This window comes from Pleurodeles waltl, chromosome 2_1, assembly GCF_031143425.1.
Source record: "Pleurodeles waltl isolate 20211129_DDA chromosome 2_1, aPleWal1.hap1.20221129, whole genome shotgun sequence".
NCBI classification, from domain to species: domain Eukaryota; kingdom Metazoa; phylum Chordata; class Amphibia; order Caudata; family Salamandridae; genus Pleurodeles; species Pleurodeles waltl.
The window spans coordinates 567169356-567196330 of NC_090438.1; the positions used below are offsets into that span (position 1 = coordinate 567169356).

At 45.4% G+C, this 26975-nt stretch overlaps 1 protein-coding gene across 2 annotated transcripts in view; it reads right to left on the reverse strand.

The window, feature by feature from the left end:
• The window catches only part of TRANK1 (tetratricopeptide repeat and ankyrin repeat containing 1), a 931136-nt gene that overhangs the window by 388961 nt on the left and 515200 nt on the right, over positions 1 to 26975 (reverse strand). For both annotated transcript variants that reach the window (XM_069214995.1, XM_069214985.1), the window contains exon 13: positions 9185 to 12031. In XM_069214995.1, the coding sequence (XP_069071096.1) occupies positions 9185 to 12031 (2847 nt within the window). The remainder of the gene's footprint in view (positions 1 to 9184; positions 12032 to 26975) is intronic.

Sequence of the window (26975 nt, forward strand, 5' to 3'; positions counted from 1 at the left end):
ATCATACCCCTGATGGTTTGTGCTTCAACTGGTGTGAAAGCTGAAGGCTCTTTTGGGGTCCAAATGGTGAAGCCTCTCCTCCTCTTTAGAAAGGTGAGGTGGAGCACAGAATGCTGGAATGGTAATGTCTGATGAGAAAGAGCATCACAGCTTATGTCAAAAATGCCGCTCTAGTCCGGAACACCAGTTTTTAAAAGTATGTATATGATGGGTAAACAAACTTAGCTTGTATCTTGCTCACATAATAAGCTGAAGTGATAGCTATGAGGAAGACTGTTTTAGGAGTCAACAGCCTCAAATGACAGCTGTGCATCGGCTCGAATGAAGTATGCATCAGGAAGGTAAGGACCAAATTAAGGTCCCACTGCGGCATTATAAAACGTCTGGGAAAAACATATGGGATAGGCCTTTAAGGAACCGCATCACAACTGGTGACTTAAACAAGGATGGCTGGTCCGGGAAATGCAAAAATGCATCAAATGCTGACAAGTAACCCTAATGTGTCCACAGCAGGTTGTTGCTGGGCCAACAACAGCACAAAAAGCAGAACATCTGACAACTTTGCTTTTAACAGGTCGGTGTGCCAGAACTTCCACCAAGCCTCACACTTACCACAGCGTAAAGCATAAACAGACTTGCAGATAGGTGCCTTGAAGCTAGAATGACATCCATGAATGCGGGTGGAAGACTGAGGGCAGTGAACTGTCGCTGCTCAGCTTCCATAACCTGGAGGTGTAGGTTGTGCAGGCTGGGTGCAGGACCCTGCCTTCCGGCTGCGACAGAAGATCTCACCATCTCTCCCTCCACCTCCTCTAAGGGCAGATGCTCATGTCCAGAAGTTTCAGGTACCCTGCTCTCCTAGCCGAAACCAAGCCTACTAGGATGACACTGGCCTGGTCATTCCTGATCATTTTCAGAACTTGGGCAGGAGAGGAGTAGTGGGGAGAAGGCATACAGGAGTCCTGAGACCACTTCAATGGAACTGCATCACTGAGAAAGTCTACTTTGGAACACCAAGTGCAAAAGCGTTGATGTTGCGCGTTCTCTTAAGTGGCAAATAAATTAAACTGTGCTCTCCCCACTACTGAATATGCCCTCCGCCATCTACAAATGCAGTTGCCATTTGTAATCCATGAGGTGTCGCCAAATGAATTCATCCACTCTGGGGTTTAAAGATTCCGCCAGGTGGTTCACTACCAGAGAGATGCCGTTGGTGACTCAGCCTGCAAGGCTTAATGATACGGATGCAGAACCCCACGCTGCACCACTTGTTGCAATATCACAGGGATTTGGTATAGTCTGTGAGGACCTGAACCAGCCTCTCTTTGAAGGGCAGTAGGAAGGGTTTCAGCACCAAGGAAACAGCCTGCAACTCCAGCAGATTGATATGGAGGCAGGTCTCCATCAAAGACCTCTGATCTCCACCTCTACCAGATGAATTCCACAATCCAAGAGCGAGGCACCCATCACCACTATGAGCTCTGGGTAAGGTATGGAGAGTGGTCTGCAGCTGGTCCAATTCCGGTCAAGCAGCCACCACTGCAGACCTTTTGCAGTCTCCTACGAAATGTTGATGGAATCTGACAGTTTCCCTTGGTGCAGAGTACACAGAGCCCGCTTGTGCCTTCTGGTATAGTCGACCAGCAGGAGGACAAAAGGCCAATGTCTCAGAGCCACTCTCAATGAGACCCAGGACAGAGGATGAAACATCAATCTCCAGAACTTGTTTAACTGGAGCAAAGGCTCAGAACTGCACTGCATCTAGGATGGCTCCAATGAATGAGCATCTGCGAAGACGTCAAGTGTGACTCCGGCACACGGATTGAAAATCACAAAGATGTTAGGTTCGCTGTCATCTGAAGATGATCTACTACTGCTCACTGTGGGAAGCATGCCTTCAATAGTTATTAAGGAACGGGAAGACCAGTATCTTCACCCTCTCAATGTGTGCTGTAAACACTGCCATCACTTTCATGAACCCTCAAGAAGCACTGCCTAGGCTGAAAGTGAGCACAGAGCACTGAAAATGCTTCTGGCCCACCTTGAACCACAAGTAACGTCAGTGGGACTACAGGACGGGAATGTGAAAGCAGACATCCTGCAGGACCAGCGCTACCATCCAGTCTCTTGGATCTACGAGAGACAGAACTTCGGCCTTCTTGAATTTGCACTTTTTTCCGTAGTAAATTGATAGAGCAGAAATCTAAAATAGGACAAACGTGTCCCTCCTTCTTTGGCAACAGTAAATAATGGGAATAACATACTATTCCTAATTTCCAATACCAGGATGCTCTCAATGGCTCCTTTGCCCAAAACAGTCTGGACTTCCTGCTGCAAGATGAACAAATGGTCCCGACAGCCGCTCTGGTGCAGGTAGAATATACAGCAGCATGGAAAGGAATGGCAGACATGTCCTTTGTGGACTATCTAAAGCACCTATCTGTCAGATGTAAGGCTCTGCCTACAAATATGTCCATGTACCACTGAGGGCAAGATAACATAGTGTGGTGGCAGGAGGGGATGGGAACTGAGCAGTATGCTGCCAGAGGGCCTGGAAGTTGTCAGCTGGACCTCTGGTGCAGGCCTCAAAAAGAATCGTGGATCTGTTGTTGGAGGTGGACTTTGGTGTTGTCTTTGTGCCAGACCTCCTCAAAAGCCTCAAAGGAGGTGAAATTGCTGGCAATAATGCCAAATGGGCTTAGAAAGGCTGACCGAGCACGCTGTGGCCCTGCTTTTTTTTACATGCTCCAGGGCGGAGTCTGCCTGGTCTTTGAAGAGATGGGGGCCATGAAATGGTATGTCCATTAGTGATGCCTGAACATCACTTGACAAGCCTGTAGCTCTCATACAAGCATTGTGGCAAAGCACCACACTGGTAACAACTGTCCTGCACACACAGTCAGTGGATACTGGCCCAGAGTTAATCACGTATTTCAAGGTGTTTTGTCCGTTTTATATAATCTGTGTAAGGATGGCACAGAATTCTCTGGGGACTATTGCAAGATCTTGCCGATCATATCCCACAACGCATGCAGGGAGGGACACTGGAGTTAACTAACATTCACTGAGTAGAAGGAGAGGCTAGCTGAAAAGAACGTTCTCTTTCAGAATGCGTCCATACTTTTGGATTCCTGATCAGGAGGCATGGCAGAGAATGAGTTAGGGTTGAATTTTAAGGATTTAAGGATTATGGTGTTGCAGAAGGAAGGGTGGATTTTCCAGGAGCACAATTGTCTTGTCTGGCAACTTGTCTGTTGACTGATGAACAAGAGTGAAGCTTCGCCCAAGTGATCATTAGTGAAATAGTCAAGGCTTCACTAAAAGGAGGAACTGGTCTTACAGTAGAAAGAGGGAGGGTTATGTTTCAACTTCTTACTTTTTGCTGTCTGATCTGGGCTTACCAGACAACTTAGAAAGGGAAGAGGACCTTTTGTAGGAACAGCCAGGGGAACAGGTAAGCTTCCTCTACAAGTGCACAGCAAGATAGAGCTTGGCTTAACTTTCTCAGATAGCCTTGATGTTTATTCTAGCGCAGAGTCCGCAAGCCCTGGAGTCATGCAAAGACTTTAGGCACTAGAGACATACCTGGTCAGGGTCTGTTACAGACTGTTAGTGACAGTCACAGACTCTCTGTTTGTAACTGTATTTGCAAGGTTTAAGCCCTGTAGTCTTTAGAAGGGACATGGCCCCTTGCACACTGTGGAGAAAAACATTTGACAAAAACTCATCAATATGACAGAAAAAGTTGAGTGAGTGAGCTCAGGATCCATGTCTGAAGGTGTGGAAAGCAAGGAATGGACGTAAGCACTCAAGGATGGTGCACATATGAGGGTCCAGCACAGAGGTATTTGCATGGTGACGAATCTGAGGTTAGAAGTGTCCATCAGAAATGTGGGTTTGTAAGGTCTCCTGGATATGTAGAAGTATTCCAGATGGGACTTGGAAGAGTCTCAGTAGCATGACAATTCTTCTTTCCCGAGTAATTATTTTCTTATTAAGTTCCTAGGTAAACTTGGAAGAAGCTACCTTAAAGTTGATGCTTTTTTCCTGATCAGAGCGTGTTCATTGATTACAGTTGGCGTTACAATCAATGCTGATGTTCTTTGATTGATCATACAACGGACAGAAAACACCCACAAAAGATGAAGATGATCAAAAGTGGTTGGTGAGAATGTTATAGATTGGAATAATAGACCATGGTGGATGTAAGAGAGAGGGAGGGAAGGATGTTAGAAACACAAAACCAATAGGCTTAGAGAGCCATGGATGGTATCTCTAGGGTGGGGAGGGAGAAGTGAATGCGAAGGGAATAACATTCTAAGAAGGCAACATTGGGAGAATGCAGAGAGATCAGTGTAAGGAGAGTTAAGAAATGGTTCCTCCAAAGTACCAGAGGGAGTCGATGGAAGGGAAGAATGAGCTTGGCCGGTGGCAGCGTGGACCTTTCCTTAAAGGCACCCTTTAAACTCAAAGTGACTGGGAAATTCTCAATATTCTCATCCAAAGTCTAAATCATAATGTTTCCAATTATAGTAATTCACATACAAAATTCCACATGGGCTAGGCCAGGAGAACAGGAAAACAAAATTGTAACATACAGGATCAGTGTAGCCTCAAATAACAACATAGGAAAACAAGACACATACACACTGTACATTAAAATAGTGGTAATTATGGAATTCATCAAAATTGACTAAAGAGACTTGGGGGGCCTTATTTGTATTTTTGCGCTCGCCCATTGTTCCGCCAGGGCAATGGAGTAAATACCTCCATCGCCCTGACGGAAGTCCTGACCGCCAAAATTATAAATGACCGCCAAGCTGGCAGACATTTATCAAGCATTGGCAGGAACTGCAGTCATGGCAGTTTCTGTCAATGTGTGTTATTTGGTGCAGGGTTGCATCATGTTTGATTTGCGTCAGGTTTTATTTTTTTTATTTTAGTCATGCAAAAACACAAGCTATCCCTGAATTGTATAAGGCTGCTTACATATATATTTACAATTGTCTGTTTACATTTTCAACTGATTTTGTCAGCTTATAAATGACTGCTAAAAGTATGTTTAAATTATTATTGCTTAAAAATCTTTTACTTTGAAATAATAAACCATCTGAGGTGGTTAATTTGTTTTACACGTTGGTGAAAGTTGAAACGAAAGAAAATAAACATTATTACCAATTACTAATTACTCTACTGTTCTGGTCCTCTTTCATACCAGGCTCTTTCGGACCGGGAAAAATAATAATTTCAAAAGAATGGCATCATAATTGTTTTTAAACAAGAGCCATAAAGTGGGAGAGCCCCTGATGTACATTTAGGTCTCACATCCGGGGCTACTAGGAATTCCATTGCTGTCATAATGCCAGAATGCCTGCCATTGCTTTTTGGCCGAAGTGCTAAGGAATGAGTATGCTTTTCACACTGTCTATTCTTCTGGAACTCTCAACTTTACACATGTTCCCTCCCAAACCGCTTGTGATGCCCCAGTGGGACCTTAATTTGGTCCTAATTCGTTGCATCCACTCAATCTCCAAGAAGAGTTGCAAGGTTTGGATGAAGAATCCTGCCCTGTTGCTGAGAGAGGACGTCCTCCTGAAGTGGCAGCCTGCTCGGAGGGCCGATGCTCAAGAACCACACACTCTTGGCCAAACTGATGCAATTAGGATAGTTAGAGACCGTCTCTCTTGATCTCCTTCAGAATTCACAGCATGAGAGTTAGATGAGAAGAGAGGTGGAAGCGTACACGAGTCCCCTGGACCATTGCTGTTGGAATGAGTCTTTTAACAAGCACTCTTGCGGAAATTCCAATGCACAAAACTATTGAGACTGTGCGTTCTTGACTGTGGCAAAAAAGAATGATACAAGGATTTCTCCATTGGTCGAGCACACTCTGTGCCACCTCTGTATGTAGACGCTACTAATGATCTTCTAGGTGACCGCTGCTTAGTTCGTCTGCTCTGGTACTCAGGGTCCCCGCCAGGTGTTTGGTGACCAGGAAGATGTTCTGTAGTTCCAGCCAGCTCCAGAGGTGCAAAGAGTCCTGGCCAAGGGCCTAGCACTCCACTCTACCCTGCTTGTTGCAGTATCCCATGGCAGTATCCCAGGTCCGTGAGAACCTGAGCTAGCCTATCCTTGATTGACAAGAAACCCTACAGGGCAAAACAGCGCACCAGTAGCTCCAGGAGGCTGAAGTCCAGCTGGCCCTCCACTGGAGGCCAGAGGCCTCAGCTCTGCCCCACCACCCTCCTGATGACCCCAACTCAGTAGCAATGCTTCAGTCACCATAGTCAGTACTGAGTGGGCCCACAGCAGGACAAATTGTGATTAATCAGCCACCACTGCATATCTTGGGTTGCCTCTTTTGAGACCTTGATAGGTTTGAAAAGGCGGCCTTGTTGCTGGGCCTATGAGAACTTTAGGTTCCATTGCAGGGCCACATGTGCTGACCAACATAGTTAACAAGTAGGATATGCAAGGATAAGAGGCCAAGAAGTCTCAGAGACAGACTAGAGATCTAAAATTAAGTCTGAAACATCTGGATCATAGTCCGAATTTTCCATACTCGCTGCACCTTGAACCTCACCATATCCAGGATTGTCTGAATGAATGGAAGCCTCTGCGAGGGAATCAAGTGGAACTTCAGGTCATTAATGATGAACTCCAGCAATATTAGAAGTTTGGCAGTCATCTGAAGGTAGTCCACAATTGACTGCCGTGAGCCTGATGTTGAGGTACATTCTGCAAAATGTATTTGTCAGACGTGATGGATCATCAACCTGGGAGAAAATGACGAATTGTGCCCCTCACTAGATGGGTGTCAACAGCAAAGGGCAAACAAAAGCATCTTGCTGGCCACTGTAGCAGGGAATGAGGCGATGGAGAAATGTTCCCTTGCTGGTCTATGTGATGTCTGTTGGTACTGCATCCACAACCCCGAAACAACTGGGCTGTTTGCTGCAACACTGTCTCTGAATGGTGTGACTGCCAACAGGCCTACCCTCCCTCAGTGGCCCCTAAATTAGCAGAACTGATGATGAAATTGCTTTGCCAGGGCAACAGCTGCAAGTAACGCACTTGGGCCCTTCTGTACTTAAAATATTCCCTAATGGAGACCTCTTTCCAAAGAGGCAAGACCCATCAAATTGCATATCCAGCAGCAATGCCTCCATATCATCAGGAAATCCAGTGGATCACAAATAGGAATGTCTGTGGAGCACAACACTGATACTGACTGCCCTGCCAAGGCAATCTGTGGTATCTAAGCCTGTCCATTTGATGTATTTTGCCATGTCCTGCCCATCATGGATCATCTGAGCCAAGGAGGCCCTAAAGTACTGTGGGACCACCACACATGTGACTGCCAACCGGCCTTCCTCCTGCAGTGGCCCCTAAATATGCAGAACTGATGGGGGGAATTGCTTTGCCAGGGACACACATTGCATAACACACTTGAGCCCTTCTACACTGAAAACATTCCCCAATGGAGACCATCTTTCAGAGGAAGCAAGACCCATCAAAGTGCTTATCAATCAGCAATGCCTGCATATCATCAGAAAAACCAGTGGACCACATCTAGGCATGTCTGTGGAGCACAACACTGATACTGACTGCCCTGACAATGCAATCTGTGTTATCTAAGCCTGAGCCATTGACATATGTGCCCACTCCCTGCCCATCATGGATCAATGGAGCCAAGGAGGCCCTAAAGTTTTGTGGAACCACGGGCACGACCTGCCAAGTCTCATAGTGCATGTGTATATAGTCATTCAACACCTTCTCATAATATAGGAACATTCATTATGAAAAAGGTGGATGATTTCATGTTTAAAAAAATAAAATTGTTTTCTTTTAATGATGAATACGAAAAACTAACACTTTTTAAAAAACATTTGACGAAAGGCTGAGCTATGACTTGCTGGAGACGTTGGAATCTGCAATGTCTATGTCACAATTTAATGCCCCTTACTGATCATGGCTGGAAGGACAGGCAAGCATGTAGCCTGTTTCACTTGTAGCAAACAAATCTATGTACACAGCAGACTGAAAATTCCATTCTAAAAATAGCGCCAGCAATAAAATATAGAAATATTAATTCTTGCTCCTATGTCTGATTTAATAAAGCAAATTAAATGCATTTCTAAAATATTAGGTACCAGATTTATATCACATTTATAAAACAAAGGCTAAAATAAACAACTAAAGTACACTAGCTTCCAGCACGGTAACTGCTGCAGCAATAAAACATTATGGGCTTGATTATGAGTTTGCCGAAATTTGGTACGAGGATACCAGGGGGCCGGATCTCAATTCCAGACTGTATCTCATTACAAATTCCAGCAATAATATGTTTTGTGCCCAAAAGGGGGAATAATGACATGGACCTGGGAACTCTGGGTTCTGTTGTATGTATTTTGCCCTATTACTTGGGATATTCTGCTGATATTTTCCACATGCTCAGACCAGGCAAAGATGCCAGAACATGTTGAAAATGTAGGCAGGAGAAATAGCTGGGGGGTGAGGGAGCTTTTTAGGGTAGGGGTGGCCCAATAGACATGTATGCTCCCATTATGTTATGCTCTTGGGAGGAGGGTGCTAAGGGAAAGGTGAGTTGGAGATGTATTGCTAACCTCAACCAGAAGAAGCATTGCTCCCTTGTGGTGCTGCAGGGGTCGCAGGGCGGTGGGGGCTGAACTGTGCTCCTACACTCAGTCCATGCAAAGGTTTCTCACAAGGTATATCCACACACAGTGAACCAGGCCCGGTATCTCTGTGTCCAGGATATTCAGGTCTGGAGTTTACAGACTCAGTAATTTCAGATCCGGAGTCACTCACAGGCAAGTGGCGAATGCCACTCGGTTTTACCACTCCAGATAGAATGCCAGAAGCAGGGCTTAAGTCATATTTAGAGCTGGTAATGCGGGCTAAGGGCTCCATTATCGTTAGCAGGGGAAGTGTGTATATACCTGCATAACAACTCCTCAAAATAATCTTCACCACACCTAAGGATTATTTAATATTTTCTGCGGTTGACAAGGTTTAGGGTACAGTAGCCAGAGGCTTGAGTTGTTTATAGGAATTTAAAAGTTTTGGGAAGAAACATTTAAATAACATACAAAGCATGTGTAGAAACACCTCATAAGTATGATAAAAGCACAATGAAATGATTGCATGTAAAATGCCATACCTGAGTGAGATCTGTAGTTCTGATATAGCTGATAAATCCGTTTTGGCTTCCGAACAGCACAGTGCTTGTCTTTGGAGCAATGGATGCTGGCATAGTGAAATAAAGAGCGTAGGTCGCTAAATCGAAAGGAAACACCTTTCATTATACTTTGTGCTGTGTCGCCTGTAAGGAACATTGAATTAGGATCATTGATGCATCTCATTAGAAGCGCTAGTTCAGCCTGAGTGAAGTCCTGAATCTCATCACCATAAAGTTCATGGATGGACCATGAAAGCTCTTCGAGTTTCTGCAGCCTTTGAGACAAATTGAACAGGAAATCTTCTTCATCAAAGTAACCTCTCTGAGACTTAGCCTGCTGATAGAGACAAAACAGGCGATAGATTTCCTTTCTATCTTCTTGAAAGTTTGGTGCTCTCTTCCGTCCTAACTTAATGTACTGTTCTTCTGAAAGCCTTCCATGGGGGCAGTTCAGAGCTTCAAAAGACCCTTTCAGGAAAGACTTGATCTCTTTCCAAACCAAGGCAGCATTATAGAGGGATTTGCCTTTCACCATCTTTGGCCATAGTTCATTTGCAAAAACATCAAATGTCACAAAAACACGAGGGTCAGTTTCTTTTGATATGGCCTCCGAAGACTTATCCTCTTCCTCATAATCTCCTTCATTTTCACCTTCATCATCATCATCTAACAAATCAGGCAGCAGTAATTCATCATTTGTGGACCAGCCAGCAATGTTCCTTTTAAGACTACCATCCTCATTCCTAAGAAAAAATGGATCTGGCATTGATGCATCAAGTAAAAGCAATAACTGCTTTGAGGTGGCAAACAGAGGAAAGTTCTCATCTTTGAGGTCCTGCAGCCTGTACACTGTAGGTTCAACTGGCTTGAAATGGCTGGTGGCTTTAGCAGACCTGCTAAGCTCAGTAAAATTCCGTTGAACCTCTTGACACAAAACATGGTTTTTAGTTATAAAAATCTGATGAAAATGTTCCAGTTTCTCTTCCTTGTTACTGTTTTCATCTTCATTGGCATCAGAACAATGGTCTTCACCTTTAATGCCTTTGTTCGCTTCATCATCTGAGCAGTCACTTGTCTCAGATTCATCACTAGAGTCTGAAACGTCAATGGTATCTTCCTCTTCAGTATCCTCACCTTCAGAAATGCTCTGTTTTCGTCTATGCCAAGTGTTCTTTACCAACCAAGGGCCACCTACTGATTCTGCTTTCTCCCAGTATGAATGAAACGTCTTCCATAGTCTATACAGACAACAAGTAGTCTTCCCTGTTCCACTACGGCCAATTAAAATGATTGCTTCCATTGGCTTAGGATTGAGGTCAATCACTGCATACTCCAACTCACCAACTCTGAAGGGATATTCAACACTAGAATTCATCTCACTTATTATATTAAGTGCCATGTTGGTACTGAAGCTATGGAATTTCATTATGTTATATTCCGTTTCCACTGCACTAGCTGGTGGGAAATAATCTGGTATGAACAAGTCTCTGGATTTTTCCACCTCAACATCTTCAACATAACATTGAGGAATGCGTTTTTGTACATGCATGCTAGAGGACTGCTGAGATTTACTTATGCCCTTGAGCTTCTTACGCAGGATACAGGACAAGCCACGGTTGTATGCACTACATATATTGTCTATAGCATGGTTCAGTTTGTTATGGTCAAGAACAATGTCCCATATTCTTATGATTTCTGTATACACCCTGCCAGATTTTTCCACAGAATACAGGGATTGCTCAGTTTCTATAATCATTTCTGGGTCCTCACTACAACGTGGTGAGAAATCAATGGCAAGCTCCCATAACATTCTGCCGCCTTTGTCTAACTTGGCTTCATACAACTGTATGTCGCTGTTTAAATATTTCAAACGCTTCTGAAGACTTTGGACCCAATCTCCATTTCCCAGTTGCTGTACTGCTAAGATGATTTTCTTTTTCATGTAGTGTGGTATGGATTTGCTGCCCAACTTCTTCAGTGCTTCCGATGTACACTCTATCTCCCATGTCATGTTATCAAAATCCTGCAAGTTAGCTAACTCACTAGCATCCACATCTTCTCCTTCATCGCAAACTGATATTGCAGGTTCACAGGGTACACTCTCAGAAGCCGGCAAAGGAGCATCAGGACATTTACATTTAGTGGCAACTGAAGTTTCAGTGGCAATGGCTTCTGATGGCATGCTTAATATACCTGAAGTGCCAGCTACTGCTGGAGAAAGCTTTGCTACCTGCAATGTCTCCATCTCTGGTTTACACAGCTCAAGCTTCTTGATCAAGACAGTGATTTTTTGTGCAAGGGTTTCTCGGAGTGTTAATGGCTTGACTTCTTCTCTTGAAACAGGATTTTTAATGTGGCACTTTTGTTCATTCACCAAACCAGCAACAGCCTCAGCAATATGAGATTCGTCCTGATGTGCTTTTGTTTCCGATTTTAAACTGTGTGCTGCCAGTAAGGAGGCTTGATGTGGTTTTGAGGATTGAATATTATTAGTAGGAACTGACTTTGTAGACTTCAAAGACTGAATAACTGGGTATTTCTTTCTGGCTTCCCGGACAGCCTTCTCCCATGTAATGAGACGCATGTCATTCTTTTTTATTCTGTGCCTTGCATCTTTCCCCAGCGTGTTTGTTAGATTTAAATTAATTTCAAATTTGGATAACAAATCTAGGGCCCTCTTAAAATTCTTGGCACCTCCATTCTGGAACAAAATGTGCATTATAGTGTTTCCTTGTTTATCTTGGGTATTAGGGTCAAGATATGGAAACTCAGATGGCTTAGAACTGTACAAGTCCAGAAGATGATTCAGGAAGTTAACTCCAATGTCACCTGAAATGAATAAAGAAAAAACAATTTCAACAATCGAGTTTAAGCCTTGTTTTGAGGTTATGACTTTCAAACAGAGTACTGTAAAACTATATTAAAAGTTTCAAAACTCCAAAGCAAAGAAATAGTTCATGTTCTTCATCTCTATATGCTGCAAGTCAGCAGGAAACTATTTAAAAACGTAATTATATTAAAGCATGCTGCCAGGTAAATTTTATCACCAACTAATTTTTTGAATCATGAGAATTCTGAAAAGGTTTTAGATCCAAGAATGTAATTCAGAATTCTGGGATTGCATTTTCACAATTTCTATGAGACAGGATCTCTTTCTGAAGATGATCACTTCACCACGAATTAAATGTAATCAAACATCAGTACATTCTGTTTTAGCCCAAAATAAAAATGGTTTATTAGCTGGAGAGGACCCTAATATCATTTTTCTCATTACTATATAACACTTCACTGTCTTTATAAGGAGGTCAGGAGCTGAGAGTTCATGGAATTCTGATCCAAACTTTTTAGTGCATGCAGAATAATCCAATGTAAATCTCTTGATGTAAAGTCTATAAAAGGTATTCCGCAGTCTTACATTTCCTTGTAGTAGCAGAAAACCAGGAGTCATGAAACAGCAATCAGGAGAGTGCTGTAGTGACCTACAGAACATAACACATACAATCAAGAGAACTATCATCTACTTAGCATAGGATAGTTGCAATGACTGCCTTGTTATTTAATGTAGCTATAATCCTCAATATGCAGTCATGAGGGAAATATATCGTAGAGTTTGATAAAAGAAGCTAGCTGAGGTTAGTATGGCTAGAAAAAACACATTCACTCCATAATTTCTAATAAATGTAACATGTTGCAATACTAGCCTAATCCAGCAGTTCTGGCCAGCAAGAGCCCTTTTGCCATCAAGTGTGTGCTTACTCGATGTGTTCAGACAGGGATTTAAAACACAAAATAATGAAATAAACACTTATTGTTAAGCTGGTCGGTTATCATCTCATACAAAATAGTCTCAATTAATAACTTTCTTACCTGTAGCAACGTTTTTTTCTGGTAGTGATTTTAACTACAGGTTCCTCACCTTCTGAATTTCCCTAGGAGTCAGACGCAATCCAGAAACCTTTGAAGCAGTTACCCTGTACGTCAGAAGGGGGTGTCATGCGACTCTGCATTAGATTCATCCCATCCTCGATGTGTTTGCTGGGCCCTTATATCTGTGCCACTTTTGTATGCTGACATCAGATTCTTTTTTTTTGATCTCCATCCTCACTTCTGGACTTGGAGCCAACAGAAATCAGAATAGCCGTGTGCAGATCTGAGACTTATGATCTTAGCAGTGCCTGTCCCATCGCACCTAACTGTCCAGGCAATAGTGCTTTGTGAATGCGTGGAGCGACGCCGACGTAACAGCCTGGCAGATGTCCAGGACTAGCACATCAGGCATCAGAGCAGTGGTAGCCGCCTTGGCTCTGGTGAAATGAGAGCATAAGGCTTCTGGGGGCTGCTTCCTGTCGAGCCCATAACAAATCTTTATGTATAACTGTAGGAAAGTGCCCCTTTTGGCAAGGTTATCTCCCCACTTTTTTGCCTGATATTAATGCTGACTTGACTGAGTGTACTGGGATGCTGCTGACCAGGCCCCAGCACCAGTGTTCTTTCCCACAACTGTACCATTGATTTCCCAATTAGCACATCCCTGGCACACAGCCCCTTGTAAAAGGTACCCATGTTACCAAGGGCCCTGTGACCAGGGAAGGTCCCCAAGGGCTGCAGCATTAATTATGTCACCGTAAGGGACCTCTCACCAAGCACATGCACACTGCCGTTGTAGTTTGTGTGTGTTGGTGGGGAGAATAAGACAAAGTTGACATGGCACCCCACTCAGGGTGCCATGCCTGCAAACTACTGCCTGTGGCATAGGTAAGGCACCCTTCTAGCAGGCCTTACAGCCCTAAGGCAGGGTGCTCTATATAAAAGGCGAGGGCATAGCTGCATTAGCAATATGTCACTACAGTGTCTAAGTCCATTCTTGGACACTGGAAGTGCAGTGCGGCTATATAAAGTACGTGGGCTGGGAGTTTGTCATTACAAGCTCAACAGCTCCATGATGGCTCCCCCTGCCCTCCACAGACGCGGGTTCTGACCACCACCATCACCTTTGTTAACACCCAAGGTGTACAGGTAAGGCCAAATTAAGGCACGGAGGATTGAAAATGTTCCTGGCCTACCTCAAACTACCAGAAGTAACACCTGTGGGATTGAAGAAACAGAATGTGAAAATAGGGATCCGTTCGTAAATAAAACACCAACATTTAGTCTCTTGGGTCCAAGGCAGACAGGACTTGGGACAGGGTGAGTATACTGAACTTGTTATTCTGGAAGAAGAAGTTCAGAAGGCGCAGATCCAGGATGTGACAAAGGCCTACATCCTTTTTCAGCAGCAGAAAATAATAGGTGTAAGCCAGTCCTAATCTCTGGAACCAGCACCCTCCCTATTACTTCTTCACCCAAGAGAGTTAACCTCACCACGCAGTATGGGCAACTAGTCCTCCAAGAGATGTTTTGGTGAGGGTGACATGTCAGGGGGATATGACAGGATGAGTAGAGAATAACGGGTTCCATGACCCATTGGTTCAATGCATTGCTTTTCCGTCTGGGGAGGTAGAGGATGGTACTACTTCCCACCAGGTGATTTTGAGCTACTGAAGGTAAATTAAAATGGTTTTGTGGCAGCTGTGGGAGCAGGGGTTGGGGATTGGGTAGGCCTCTGAACCTGGGGGCCAAGATGCCACTGGCTTGATCTTCGGCCTGTTAATGGAGAGGCCTGTGTTGGTGAAGCCTCTGCTTTGATTCCCTGCCGAAGCCTCGAAAGGGACAATTTTGTAGGAGAGACTGCTGAACCGAGTTAGACCTAGAGAGTAAGCAGTGGCTTTGCTTTCTTTGAACTGTTCCAAGAGTGAGTCCACCTTTGCTCCGAACAGCCTAGAAGGCATCAAAGGGCATACCCATCAAGGATTTTTGGGCATCGGAAAAGAAACCTGTGGAGCATATCCATGTGTGGTGCTCAAGCACCACGTTTATTCCAACTGCCCTCCCCAGACAGTCAGCCATGTATAAGCTGAAGAGAATTGAGTACTTTCCTGCATCCTGACCATCCATGATAGGCGGCTGAAGGTTGGTCGGATGTCATCAGGGACAGCTGGCAAGAGGTCTGCCACTCTGTCTCACACTACATGCCCAGGGAGCCAAACATGTTAACAGATCTTAGAGCAAGGCCGGCATAAGAAAAAAATCAGCTTGGCAAATGTCTACAATATTATTTTTTTAGCATGGAGGTTGGAGGGACAGCATTAGGGTTGAGGTGACTCGTAAATGACTGTACCACTAACCTCTCCAGAGTAGGATGTTACAATAAAAAATCCAGACCCCCTGTACCAAGCCATTGATGCCATTCCACTTGCCTATTAACTGGGAGTCAAGATCCTAGCTTTATCTAGGTGCCCACCAGTACATCAGCCAAGGCCTTGTTGAATGGAAGTAGAGGTTCTTGGTTGGTTTGTCTAGGGTTGAAGACATTTGCTTTAACTTGTTCTGTGGGCAGAGTAAGATCCAAAACCTCTGCTGCCCTTTTGATCACTATAGACAAGGAGGCAGATTTGTCTGTTGCCATAGCTGGGTTTTGGGAAGAAAGACCAATGTCTGGATAGGTTTCCATGTTAGTGCCATCCTGTAAGACATAGAATATATTGCTTTCCCCATAAGTGGCGTTATTTCCAGTGTCACTCTCCTCAGTGTCACTCTCCTCATATGAGTGTATGTCTCTGGATCCGACTAGATGTAATGGCATGGTGTTTGGGACCTTGGTATTGGGGTAGGAGGGTCTCAGAATCCAGTAACAGTATCTGCTTCATTTCGGATGCCAGTGACGGCATCGAGACTTGGGCTGGGCGCATCTGTCGCAGCACACTAGACGGCATAGATGTTGCACCTGAGCAAATCTCAAGAAGGTCAGGTCGAGTTTGAGTGGGGCAGTTGGGGATGGATCTGTCGCCAATAAACAGATTAGAGATCACCTCGGATTCTTAGGCCAAATGGCGCTCCAGAGGGATCCAGAGGATTACTGAAAATTTTATCCATGGTTTCCCTCAGCTTACAGAGCTGTTGTGGAGTCGCCAATCTCAAGGGGTCAAGAATGATGGGGAGCAGAAGTGGAGTCAGTTACAATGCGGGGGAACGACTCTGTGGTCTGAAAGTACCCGGCCCGTTGCACAACTCCAAATTTTAGTAGGTTAAAGCATGGCTCCAAATCAAGAAGAGGGAATTTAAGCACCTTCATGGCCTTCTTCACTATAGAAGTGAAGGAACAAACCTCCTAAGAGGGAGGTACAGAAGTAGCCAGTACTTGTTGAGTAAGAACCACAAGAACAATATCTTTGGCATAGTCTCTCATGGTGTAAGTGATTTTAATTCTCTGAATGTTTTCAGAATCTGGGCTACCCACAACAACTGTTCTGGCTTGCATCAGAGGGGGCACCACACAGGGCAGGGTTCACTATCAAAGCCTCTACTGAGTATGTGAACCTGCTAAGTCAAGGACAGTCTGGAAAGCAGCTACAACACCTGAGAACACTTACCATGCCCAGGTGCCATGAGGGAGGCAAGGATGACAGAGAATGAACCATGGCACAAATAACATCATGGGACTAGGGCTCAGTAACTCGTATTCTGATCACTGCTCTAAGGATTTACCCACATTCCTGGAAAGCTCTTAAAATGAAAAGGGCTGCAAAAGCACCAAGGGAGCGTCTCAAATTTATGGGACTAGTCCCCAAGGCACTGTGTGAATCTAAGGTTGTATCTCAGGACTTGGAACAAGGTGTCCAGTCTCCCATTCATACTGAGATGTTACTCAGATCCAGCTACTGCTGTTATTACTGAAGCAGAACATTTCTGTACAAACACAAAATGTTCACAACTTGAACCGAGACCTAAGAGTCATGGGCTGAGGGAGGGCTCGAGCCTGGACTGTCCAATGTGCAAAAGGCATCTTATCTAAATACATGGTGAAAGAGGGTGGACTAATCATTAAAGAAAGCATTAAAGAGATATATGAAAGCTCCCTGCTCTGTTCTGGAGCACAGTGAATCTTCCATTTGGCTGGTACCTACTGATCAGGCACAACTACTCTGACAGCCAGACTGATCAGTTTACCACAAAGCTTGCTTATAGAAACTATCCCAGCAGAGTAGTCAGACGCAGCAGGAATTGAGGTCACATGTGTCACTGTGACCACACCAATCACCAACCACCTAAAAAGCTATTACCAAGCATTGATGAATTCTTAAAGAGTGCTGAATAAACATATGCATGGCTCAGGTTGAGATGGAGGCTGAATCTGTGATATCAGCTGGTTTATAGGCAACCAGTAAGTTAAGTATAAACGAGCACAGTTAACACTGGGTGTGATTTGTAACTGAAAAAAGGAAAGGAGACCTATTGTTTTTGCAATGCTTGCATATGAGATTTAAATCAATATAAATATGGCATTCCTGTATGTCCTCATTGTTTTGAAAAACTGCAATGAACACCTTCCTGATGCAGGCAGAAATACCTTATTCTGTTATCAGAAATTTCTACAGTCCGGCATCTGCTTGTTGTGGTACCTTTAGGTAGCTTCTAAATGTCTCACAATTGGACACAAATCCTTTCTACAGCAGGAAGCAATACCTTATGCTTCTACTAAATGTCTCTAGTCGTACACTAACCATTGCTGTTAGGAGGCTGCAGTATATTAGGCAGTTACTAAAGGTTCCACAGATGTTCAACTCTGCTCCCTTATTCATAGGGTGCTAGAGAATTATGAGCAGAACAGATGCCCTTGAATGTCTCTTTCATTCAACAGTGAAATAAACAGTGGGCAAACGCTCAACTGGGTTTTTCTTCCAGCAACATCAGAGATGGTTCAAGTCAACATAAATTTGCATAATTACAGTCATGAGTCTAATGATTTTGGTTTGCTTTCTATGTCATGAGTAAATATGGTTCTGATGGTGTATGATGATGATAGTCATTATCAAGACAATCAATCAATCAGTGTTTGTAAGCGCTACTCACCTGTGAGGGACTCAAGGCACTCTGGTGTTGGACCTCTGAGCTTCAGTCGAAGAGTCAAGTCTTAAGTTCCTTCCTGAATTGCGGTAGGGATGGTAGGGATGGTGACTGCCTGAGATGGAAAGGCAGGGTGTTCTAGCTCTTTGCTGCGAGGTAGGTGAAGGATCTTCCTCCAGCCAAGGTCTTCTGTATGAGGGGTACGGTGGCAAGTGCCTGTTGAGAGAAGTGGAAAGGTCTGGCAGGGGAGTAAAAGGTGTGGTGGTGGCTGAGGTAGGTGGGTCCCAGGTTGTGAAGGGCCTTGTATGCGTGGATGAGGAGTTTGAAGTTGATTCTCTTTTTGACGGGGAGCCAGTGGTGATCTCTCAGGTGTCTGGTGATGAGTTCACGGTGGGGGATGTTCAGGAAGAGTCTGGTGGAGGTGTTCAAGATGAGTCTGGCAGAGGCCTTCAGGATGGGTTTAGTTTTTTTAAGTTCTTCTTGGTGGTACCGGTGTAGAGAGTGCTGCCTTAGTCGAGTCTGCTTGTGACCAGGGCGTGGATTACAGTCTTTCTACAGTTGTTTGGGATCCACCTGAAGATCTTCCGGAGGAGTTGGAGGGTGTAGAAACAGGCAGGGCGACAGAATTGATTTGTCGGGTCATGATGAGCGGTGGATCCAGGGTGAAGCTGAGGTGGTGTGTGTGGTTTGTAGGGGCAGGGGGGCTGCTAGTGTGGTCAGCCATCAGGAGTCATCCCAGGCTGATGTGGAGGGTCCCAGGATGAGGATCTTGGTCTTGTCAGAGTTGAGCTTGAGGCAGCTCTCCTTCATACAGGCAGCAACAGCTTCCATCCCGTTGTGGAAGTTCTTTTTGGCCGTTGTAGGGTTTTTGGTCAGTGAGATGATCACCTGGGTGTCATCGACATAGGAGACGATGTTCAGTCTATGGCTTCTAACAATGGATGCGAATGGGGCCATGCAGAAGTTGAAGAGTGTGGGGCTCAAGGAGGAACCCTAGGGTACTCCGCAGCTGATCTCCATAGGTTCTAACAGGTATGGCGGGAGCCTGATGTTTTGTGTTCTGCCAGTCAGAAGTGTATCCACTCTAGGGTCCTGCCGCGGATGCCTGCTGCGTGGAGTCTGGAGCAGCAGGTGTGATGGGAGACAGTGTTGAAGGTGGCCGATAGGTCCAGTAGGATGAGGGCTGCTGTCTGGCCACACTTGAGGAACGAGCAGATGTCATCTGTAGTGGGGAGGAGGGTGGTCTCTGTGCTGCAGTTTGTGCTGAATCCTAATTGGGAGATATCCAGGATGTTGTTGTCCTCAATGTGTTTGTGGAGCTGTGCATTGATGGCTTTTTCAACAACCTTGGCCGGGAAAGGAAGCAGCAGGATGGGGTGGTAGTTTTTAAGATCCATGGGGTTGGCCGTGGGTTTCTTCAGGAGCAGGCCGATCTCGGTATGCTCCCAGACCTCAGGGAAAGTAGCTGTCTCCAAGGAGCAGTTGAGGGTGTTGCAGAGCTCGAATGCAATGAGGTGCTGGCTTTGTTGAAAACGTAGTGGGGGCAGGGATCGGTAGCGGCTCCGGAGTGGATGCTGCACATGATAGAGCCGGTCTTGTCCGTGGTGAGGGGGATCCAATGGAGCAATTCTTTAACCATGGCGAAGAGTCCTTTAGTGTTGAGTGCGATGGCGCTGATACGGTCCTGCAGGGCGGCTTTTCTGGAGGATCTGATGAGGTGATGGTGGGATTTGGTGGTGGATTTGAAGGCCCCGATGCCCTCTGGGGATATGCTGTTTCTCCATCTTTTTGCTAGCCGTGTGCAGGTACGCTTGGAGTCCTTTAGTGTGGGGGTAGAACCAGCTGGCCTTCTTGGCACTGTGTTTACCTGAGGTCGTTTTGAGTGGAGTTAGTTTGTTGGCGCATTCGATGATCCATTGGTGGAGGTTCGGTGCTGAGATGTTTGAGTCTGGGGCATACATGGGTGGAGACGTGCTGAGGGTGTTGGTGAGCTGCTCCTCTGTGGTCTGGTTCCATTTCCTCTGGGGAGAGCGGAGGTTCTAAGGTAGACTGTAGGTGTGAGGATGATGAAGTGAATGCAGAGGGGTGGTCGGTCCAGTGCAGCATGGAGGCAGAGTCAATAGTGATGTTTTTGCTTGCGGGCAAAATGGGTTTGGGTGTGTGTCCAGCGATATGTGTTGGTGAGGTGACCTGTTGCTTGAGTCCAATAGTGGTGAGGTTCTCGAGCAGGGAAGCAGTGTTGTGGTTGTTGTTGATGTGGTAGTTGAGGTTACCAAGGAGAAGGTAGTTCGTGGATGCCATTTCGTGGGGAGCTATGATGTCGACGATCGAGTTGCTGAAAGCTGTGCGGAGGCCGGGTGGCCTGTAAATCAAAGTGACCAGGGTTAGAAAGTACAGAAACAGCACAATGATCCACTGCATCATAGCAAAAACACTTAACAGTGGTCTTGCAGAATTTACACGCATTTCTTGTGTTCTATGAATGTGCACTTTTTAATACTGCAGTTTTTCTGAAGTTGCTTGGTCTGGTTGTATAGGTCCACACAGAGAAAAAAACTACAAACTTTTTCCAGGGTGACGATCTGGGTTTCCAGAATACTGTCACAACTACATCTTAACCTCTTAAGTGCGGGCGTCGGCCACTGGCCGACGCCCACACACCCTCCCTGGTGCGGGTCACGACCAGTGGCCAACACCAGGAAGGGCATTAATAAATCCTCGGGTGCGTCGCACCCGAGGATTTATTTTTTATTTTTTTTTCCCCCCGGGAGACACGGAAGCTACCGTGTCTCCCCCCGCCCCCCACCCGCCCCTTTGTGACGTCAGCGCGCCGCGAGGCGCGCTGACGTTGCAAAGGTGTTTTCCCCATGAAAGCAGGAAGCAGCCTTGCGGCCGCTTCCTGCTTTCATGGGGAAAACGGCCTTTTTCACGTTCGGGAAGGCCTCGTAAGAAAGGGGAGAGTCTCCCCTTTCTTACGAGGCCTTCCTGAAAGTGTTTCCTGGCCCCCAGTTTCAGAAGGCTTCGTAAGAAAGGGGAGAGTCTCCCCTTTCTTATGAGGCCTTCTGAAACGGTTTCCTGGCCCCCGATCGCAGCACAGCTGCGATCGGGGGCCAGGAAACCCCACTAGACACCAGGGATTTCACTTTTGGGGGGCGGCCCCCCCCGGAAAACGGGCCACCCCCCGCCATAATTTTCTTAAAAAAAAAAAAAAGGTAGGTGCCCCCCCCCAGGGGATTTTTTTTTTTCTTCAAAAAAAAAAATACAAAAAAAAAAAATGAAATGACAGGGGGCACCTATGCCCTGTGGGGGCAATTTTTTTTTTAGATGTTGTAGGGTTTCCCTGGGGGCCATTTTGGCCCCCAAGGAAACCATACAACAACTAAAAAAAAATATATGTATATATCTATATATATATATCTATGTAGATAGATATATCTAGGTACATGGATATATCTATAGATATATCTATGTAGATATATATTTATATATATATATATATATATAGGTAGATCTGTATCAAAGAGATTTATAAAGCGCGCTACTCACCTGTGAGGGTCTCAAGGCGCTGGGGGGGGGGACGGGGGGGAGGGAAAGGGGCTAGGAGATTCACTGTTCAAAAAGCCAGGTTTTGAGGCCCTTCCTGAAAAGAAGTAGGTTTTGGGTCTTGCGAATGTGGGTTTTGAGTGCGTTCCATGTTTTGGGTGCAATGTAGGAGAAGGATCTGCCCCCGGTGGTGGTGTGTTTGATGCGGGGGTCAGAGGCAAGAGAGAGGTCAGCTGAACGGACGTTTCGTGTGGGGGTGTGGAAGGTGACTCTCGTTGAGGTAGGCAGGGCCTGTGTTGTGGAGTGATTTGTGTGTGAGGATGAGGATCTTGAAGGTGATCCTTTTGTCAATGGGGAGCCAGTGGAGGGATTTGAGGTGGGGAGAGATGTGTTCGTGTCGGTGGAGGTCGAGGATGAGTCGTGCTGCTGAGTTCTGGATGCGTGTAGTTTGCACTTGAGTTTTAGAGTGGTGCCGGCGTAGAGGGCGTTTCTGTAATCAAGCCTGCTGCTGATGAGTGCGTGAGTGACAGTTTTTCTGGTCTCTGTGGGGATCCATTTGAATGTTTTTCAGTATACGGAGTTTGTTGAAGCATGAGGAGGTAAGAGCGTTGATTTGTTGGGTCATAGAGAGGGAGGAGTCTAGGATGATGCTGAGGTTGCGTGTGTAGTTGGCGGGGGTGGGTGCAGGGCCTAGCGTGGTGGGCCACCATGGGGGGTCCCAGGTTTTTTTGGTGAGGGCCAAAGAGGATTATTTCAGTTTTGCTTGAGTTGAGTTTCAGGTGGTTGGCTGTCATATATACATCACTTTTGTCAATATGTGTGTGGTTTCCCTGGGGGGAAAAGGGTCCGACTTGTCTAGTGGCAGTTTTAGTGCCATAAAGAAGCGCAGAAGGTTTATATGCCTACTGCAAAGAGCACATCTGTATTTTATGTAAATAGCTGAGTACATTAGTAAAGTCTATGGAGAGATGAAGGGCACTTTTGCTGGGTGGTAATGAGGGAATCCGAGGAGGAGGGAGTGGGAGCACCAATAATGATTGTTGGACTGGGCGCAGGAGGTGCTAAAGACTGTGACGAATGGTATGTGACAAGGTGTTTTTTGAGTGTCTTGAAAGTACGTGCTGATTGAGGGAAGAAGCGCAGGTAAGGTGGCCTCTACTGTTGCACGTATCTCACACACACCATCGATTTTGTGACTGTCTACGTAGGCTAGTGTTTTAGAGCAACAGTTTAGCCAATAGCAGAGATGGCATCTTGATGGATGACTGCTGCCTGCACTTGGGTTATAGAGGACCGCTCTGACATAGGATCAGAGACTGAGACATCAGATACTGAGACAGCATCTGAGGGATAGGACAATGGCGCAGACTCTGGGAGTGATTTTTCAGTCAGAGGAGTCCCATTCGAAAACTCCTCTTCCAGTACATTATGAGGGAGGTGATGAGGACAGTCCTGCTGTCCCTTCGCAAGCTGTTCGTGCAACTGGGTAATAGTGGGTTAGGCCAACCCAGAGAGCAGGTGAATGCGGCGGCAAGCAGAGAGAGAGTGCTCTCTTGGGAGCTCACCAATTTAGTTCAGCCCCAAATTCCACCACCCAAATCATATTGTGGAGACATCAAAATTGTCTATGGCAAAACAAACTGGTTTTGTAAGGCAGGCACCTGTGTTTTTGGTCCTGGATTCGGCGGCCATATAGAGAAATACACTAAACCCAAACATTTCTGGAAACTAGACATTCGGGGGAGTCCACAGAGGTGTGACTTGTGTGGATTCCCCAAAGTTTTCTTACCCAGAATACCCTGCAAAGCTGAAATGTTGAAAAAAAACTCTATTTTTCTCGCATTTCTGTCACACAAACTACAGGAATATGCTGGGATCCACAACATTCCTACCACCCAGGGACTCCTCACCTGTCCTGATAAAAACACTACCCCACTTGAGTGCCTACACCTAGTGCCTGTGTCAGGAATGGATCACCCCAGGGTCAACAGCTGCCTCACGTAAGGACCAACATTGACTGTTGTGTGATCTATTCCTGTCGCAGGCACCAGGCCTAACCACACAAGTGAGGTATCATATTTATCGGGAGACTTGGGGGAACGCTGGGTGGAAGGAAATTTGTGGCTCCCCTCAGATTCCAGAACTTTCTGTCACCGAAATGTGTGGAAAACGTGGTATTTTAGCCACATTTTGAGGTTTGCAAAGGATTCTGGGTAACAGAACCTGGTCCGAGCCCCACAAGTCACCTCATCTTGGATTCCCCTGGGTTTCTAGTTTTCAAAAATGTGCTGGTTTGCTAGGTTTCCCCAGGTGCCGGCTGAGCTAGAGGCCAAAATCCACAGGTAGGCACTGTTTTCTCTGAAATAATTTGATGTGTCCACGTTCTGTTTTGGGGCATTTCCTGTCGCGGGCGCTAGGCCTACCCACACAAGTGAGGTATCATTTTTATCGGGAGACTTAGGGGAACGCCGGGTGGAAGGAAATTTGTGGCTCCTCTCAGATTCCAGAACTTTCTGTCACCGAAATGTGAGGAAAACTTGTTTTTTGGGCCACTTTTTGAGGTTTGCAAAGGATTCTGGGTAACAGAACCTGGTCCGAGCCCCGCGAGTCACCCCTCCTTGGATTGCCCTAGGTCTCTAGTTTTCAGAAATGCACAGGTTTGGTAGGTTTCCCTAGGTGCCGGCTGAGCTAGAGGCAAAAATCTACAGGTAGGCACTTCTCAAAAAACACCTCTGTTTTCTTCCAAAAATTTTGATGTGTCCACGTTGCGCTTTGGGGCGTTTCCTGTCGTGGGCGCTAGGCCTACCCACACAAGTGAGGTATCATTTTTATCGGGAGACTTGGGGGAACGCCGGGTGGAAGGAAATTTGTGGCTCCTCTCAGATTCCAGAACTTTCTGTCACCGAAATGTGAGGAAAACTTGTTTTTTTAGCCACTTTTTGAGGTTTGCAAAGGATTCTGGGTAACAGAACCTGGTCCGAGCCCCGCGAGTCACCCCTCCTTGGATTGCCCTAGGTCTCTAGTTTTCAGAAATGCACAGGTTTGGTAGGTTTCCCTAGGTGCCGGCTGAGCTAGAGGCCAAAATCTACAGGTAGGCACTTCTCAAAAAACACCTCTGTTTTCTTCCAAAAATTTTGATGTGTCCACGTTGCGCTTTGGGGCGTTTCCTGTCGCGGGCGCTAGGCCTACCCACCCAAGTGAGGTATCATTTTTATCGGGAGACTTGGGGGAACGCCGGGTGGAAGGAAATTTGTGGCTCCTCTCAGATTCCAGAACTTTCTGTCACCGAAATGTGAGGAAAACTTGTTTTTTTAGCCACTTTTTGAGGTTTGCAAAGGATTCTGGGTAACAGAACCTGGTCCGAGCCCCGCAAGTCACCCCTCCTTGGATTCCCCTAGGTCTCTAGTTTACAGAAATGCACAGGTTTGGTAGGTTTCCCTATGTGCCGGCTGAGCTAGAGGCCAAAATCTACAGGTAGGCACTTTGGAAAAAACAGCTGTGTTTTCTATAAAAAAAATAGGATGTGTCCATGTTGTGTTTTGGGGCATTTCCTGTCGCGGGCAATAGGCCTACCCACACAAGTGAGGTATCATTTTTATCGGGAGACTTGGGGGAACACAGAATAGCAAAACAAGTGTTATTGCCCCTTATCTTTCTCTACATTTTTTCCTTCCAAATATAAGAGAGTGTGTAAAAAAGACGTCTATTTGAGAAATGCCCTGCAATTCACATGCTAGTATGGGCACCTCGGAATTCAGCGATGTGCAAATAACCACTGCTCCTCAAAACCTTATCTTGATCCCATTTTGGAAATGCAAAGGTTTTCTTGATACCTCTTTTTCACTCTTCATATTTCAGCAAATGAATTGCTGTATACCCAGTATAGAATGAAAACCAACTACAGGGTGCAGCTCATTTATTGGCTCTGGGTACCTAGGGTTCTTGATGAACCTACAAGCCCTTTATATCCCCGCAACCAGAAGAGTCCAGCAGACAAAACGGTATATTGCTTTCAGAAATCTGACATCGCAGGAAAAAGTTACAGAGTAAAACATAAAGAAAAATGGCTGTTGTTTTCAGCTCAATTTCAATATTTTTTTATTTCAGCTGTTATTTTCTGTAGGAAAACCTTGTAGGATCTACACAAATGACCCCTTGCTGAATTCAGAATTTTGTCTAGTTTTCAGAAATGTTTAGCATTCCGGGATCCAGCATTGGTTTCACACCCATTCCTGTCACTAACTGGAAGGAGGCTGAAAGCACCAAATATAGTAGAAATGGGGTATGTCCCAGTAAAATGCCAAATTTGTGTTGAAAAATTTGGTTTTCTGATTCAAGTCTGCCCGTTCCTGAAAGGTGGGAAGATAGTGATTTCAGCACCAGAAACCCTTTGTTGATGGCATTTTCAGGGAAAAAACCACAAGCCTTCTTCGGCAGCCCTTTTTTCCCATTTTTTTGGAAAAAACTAAATTTTCACTGTATTTTGGCTATTTTCTTGGTCTCCTCCAGGGGAAACCACCAACTCTGGGTACCATTAGAATCCCTAGGATGTTGGAAAAAAAGGACGCAAATTTGGCGTGGTTAGCTTATGTGGACAAAAAGTTATGAAGCCCTAAGCGCGAACTACCCCAAATAGCCAAAAAAGGGCTCAGCACTGGGGGGGAAAGGCCCAGCAGCTAAGGGGTTAACACCTCACCTCCCCATGAGGATTCGATTAAGCAATGACAGTGAAAGACATGAAGGATTCATATTCAACTTTATTGTGATGCTGTGGAAGGGAGGGCTTGCTAAAGTTAGGATACCCTGTCATCACACAATTTTAATTAAGATTTTCTGAGACATTTTAAAAATAAATTACACCTTATGGACTTGGAATAGATTCACATCAGTGTAGGTTGTCAGACTAAGTCTTACTGCAGACATGATCTCTGGTTTCTCTCCATCCTGAAAAAGACATTAACACCTCATCTTAGTAATCTGTCTGACTGCCCTGGTGGCAATACTCCACAAAGAAACAGACCCTATGAAGACGTAACCAATGTGTGACTCTGTGTTGGATGCTCTTTAATATACACCAGACACCAGATTTGGGCTCAATTGACCACAGATTAATTCTATGGCACTGAGGCCACCTCTTTAATGAGCACAAGAGGAGATGGTATGTTTTTAGCATGTTTAAGCAGGAAGGAAAATCCATGACAGGCTCCTCCTACCAATTTGCAAAATCTGGCCAGGGTTGCTCCAGCACAAGACACTGCCATTGTGTCATTTTGAGAAAACAAAAATG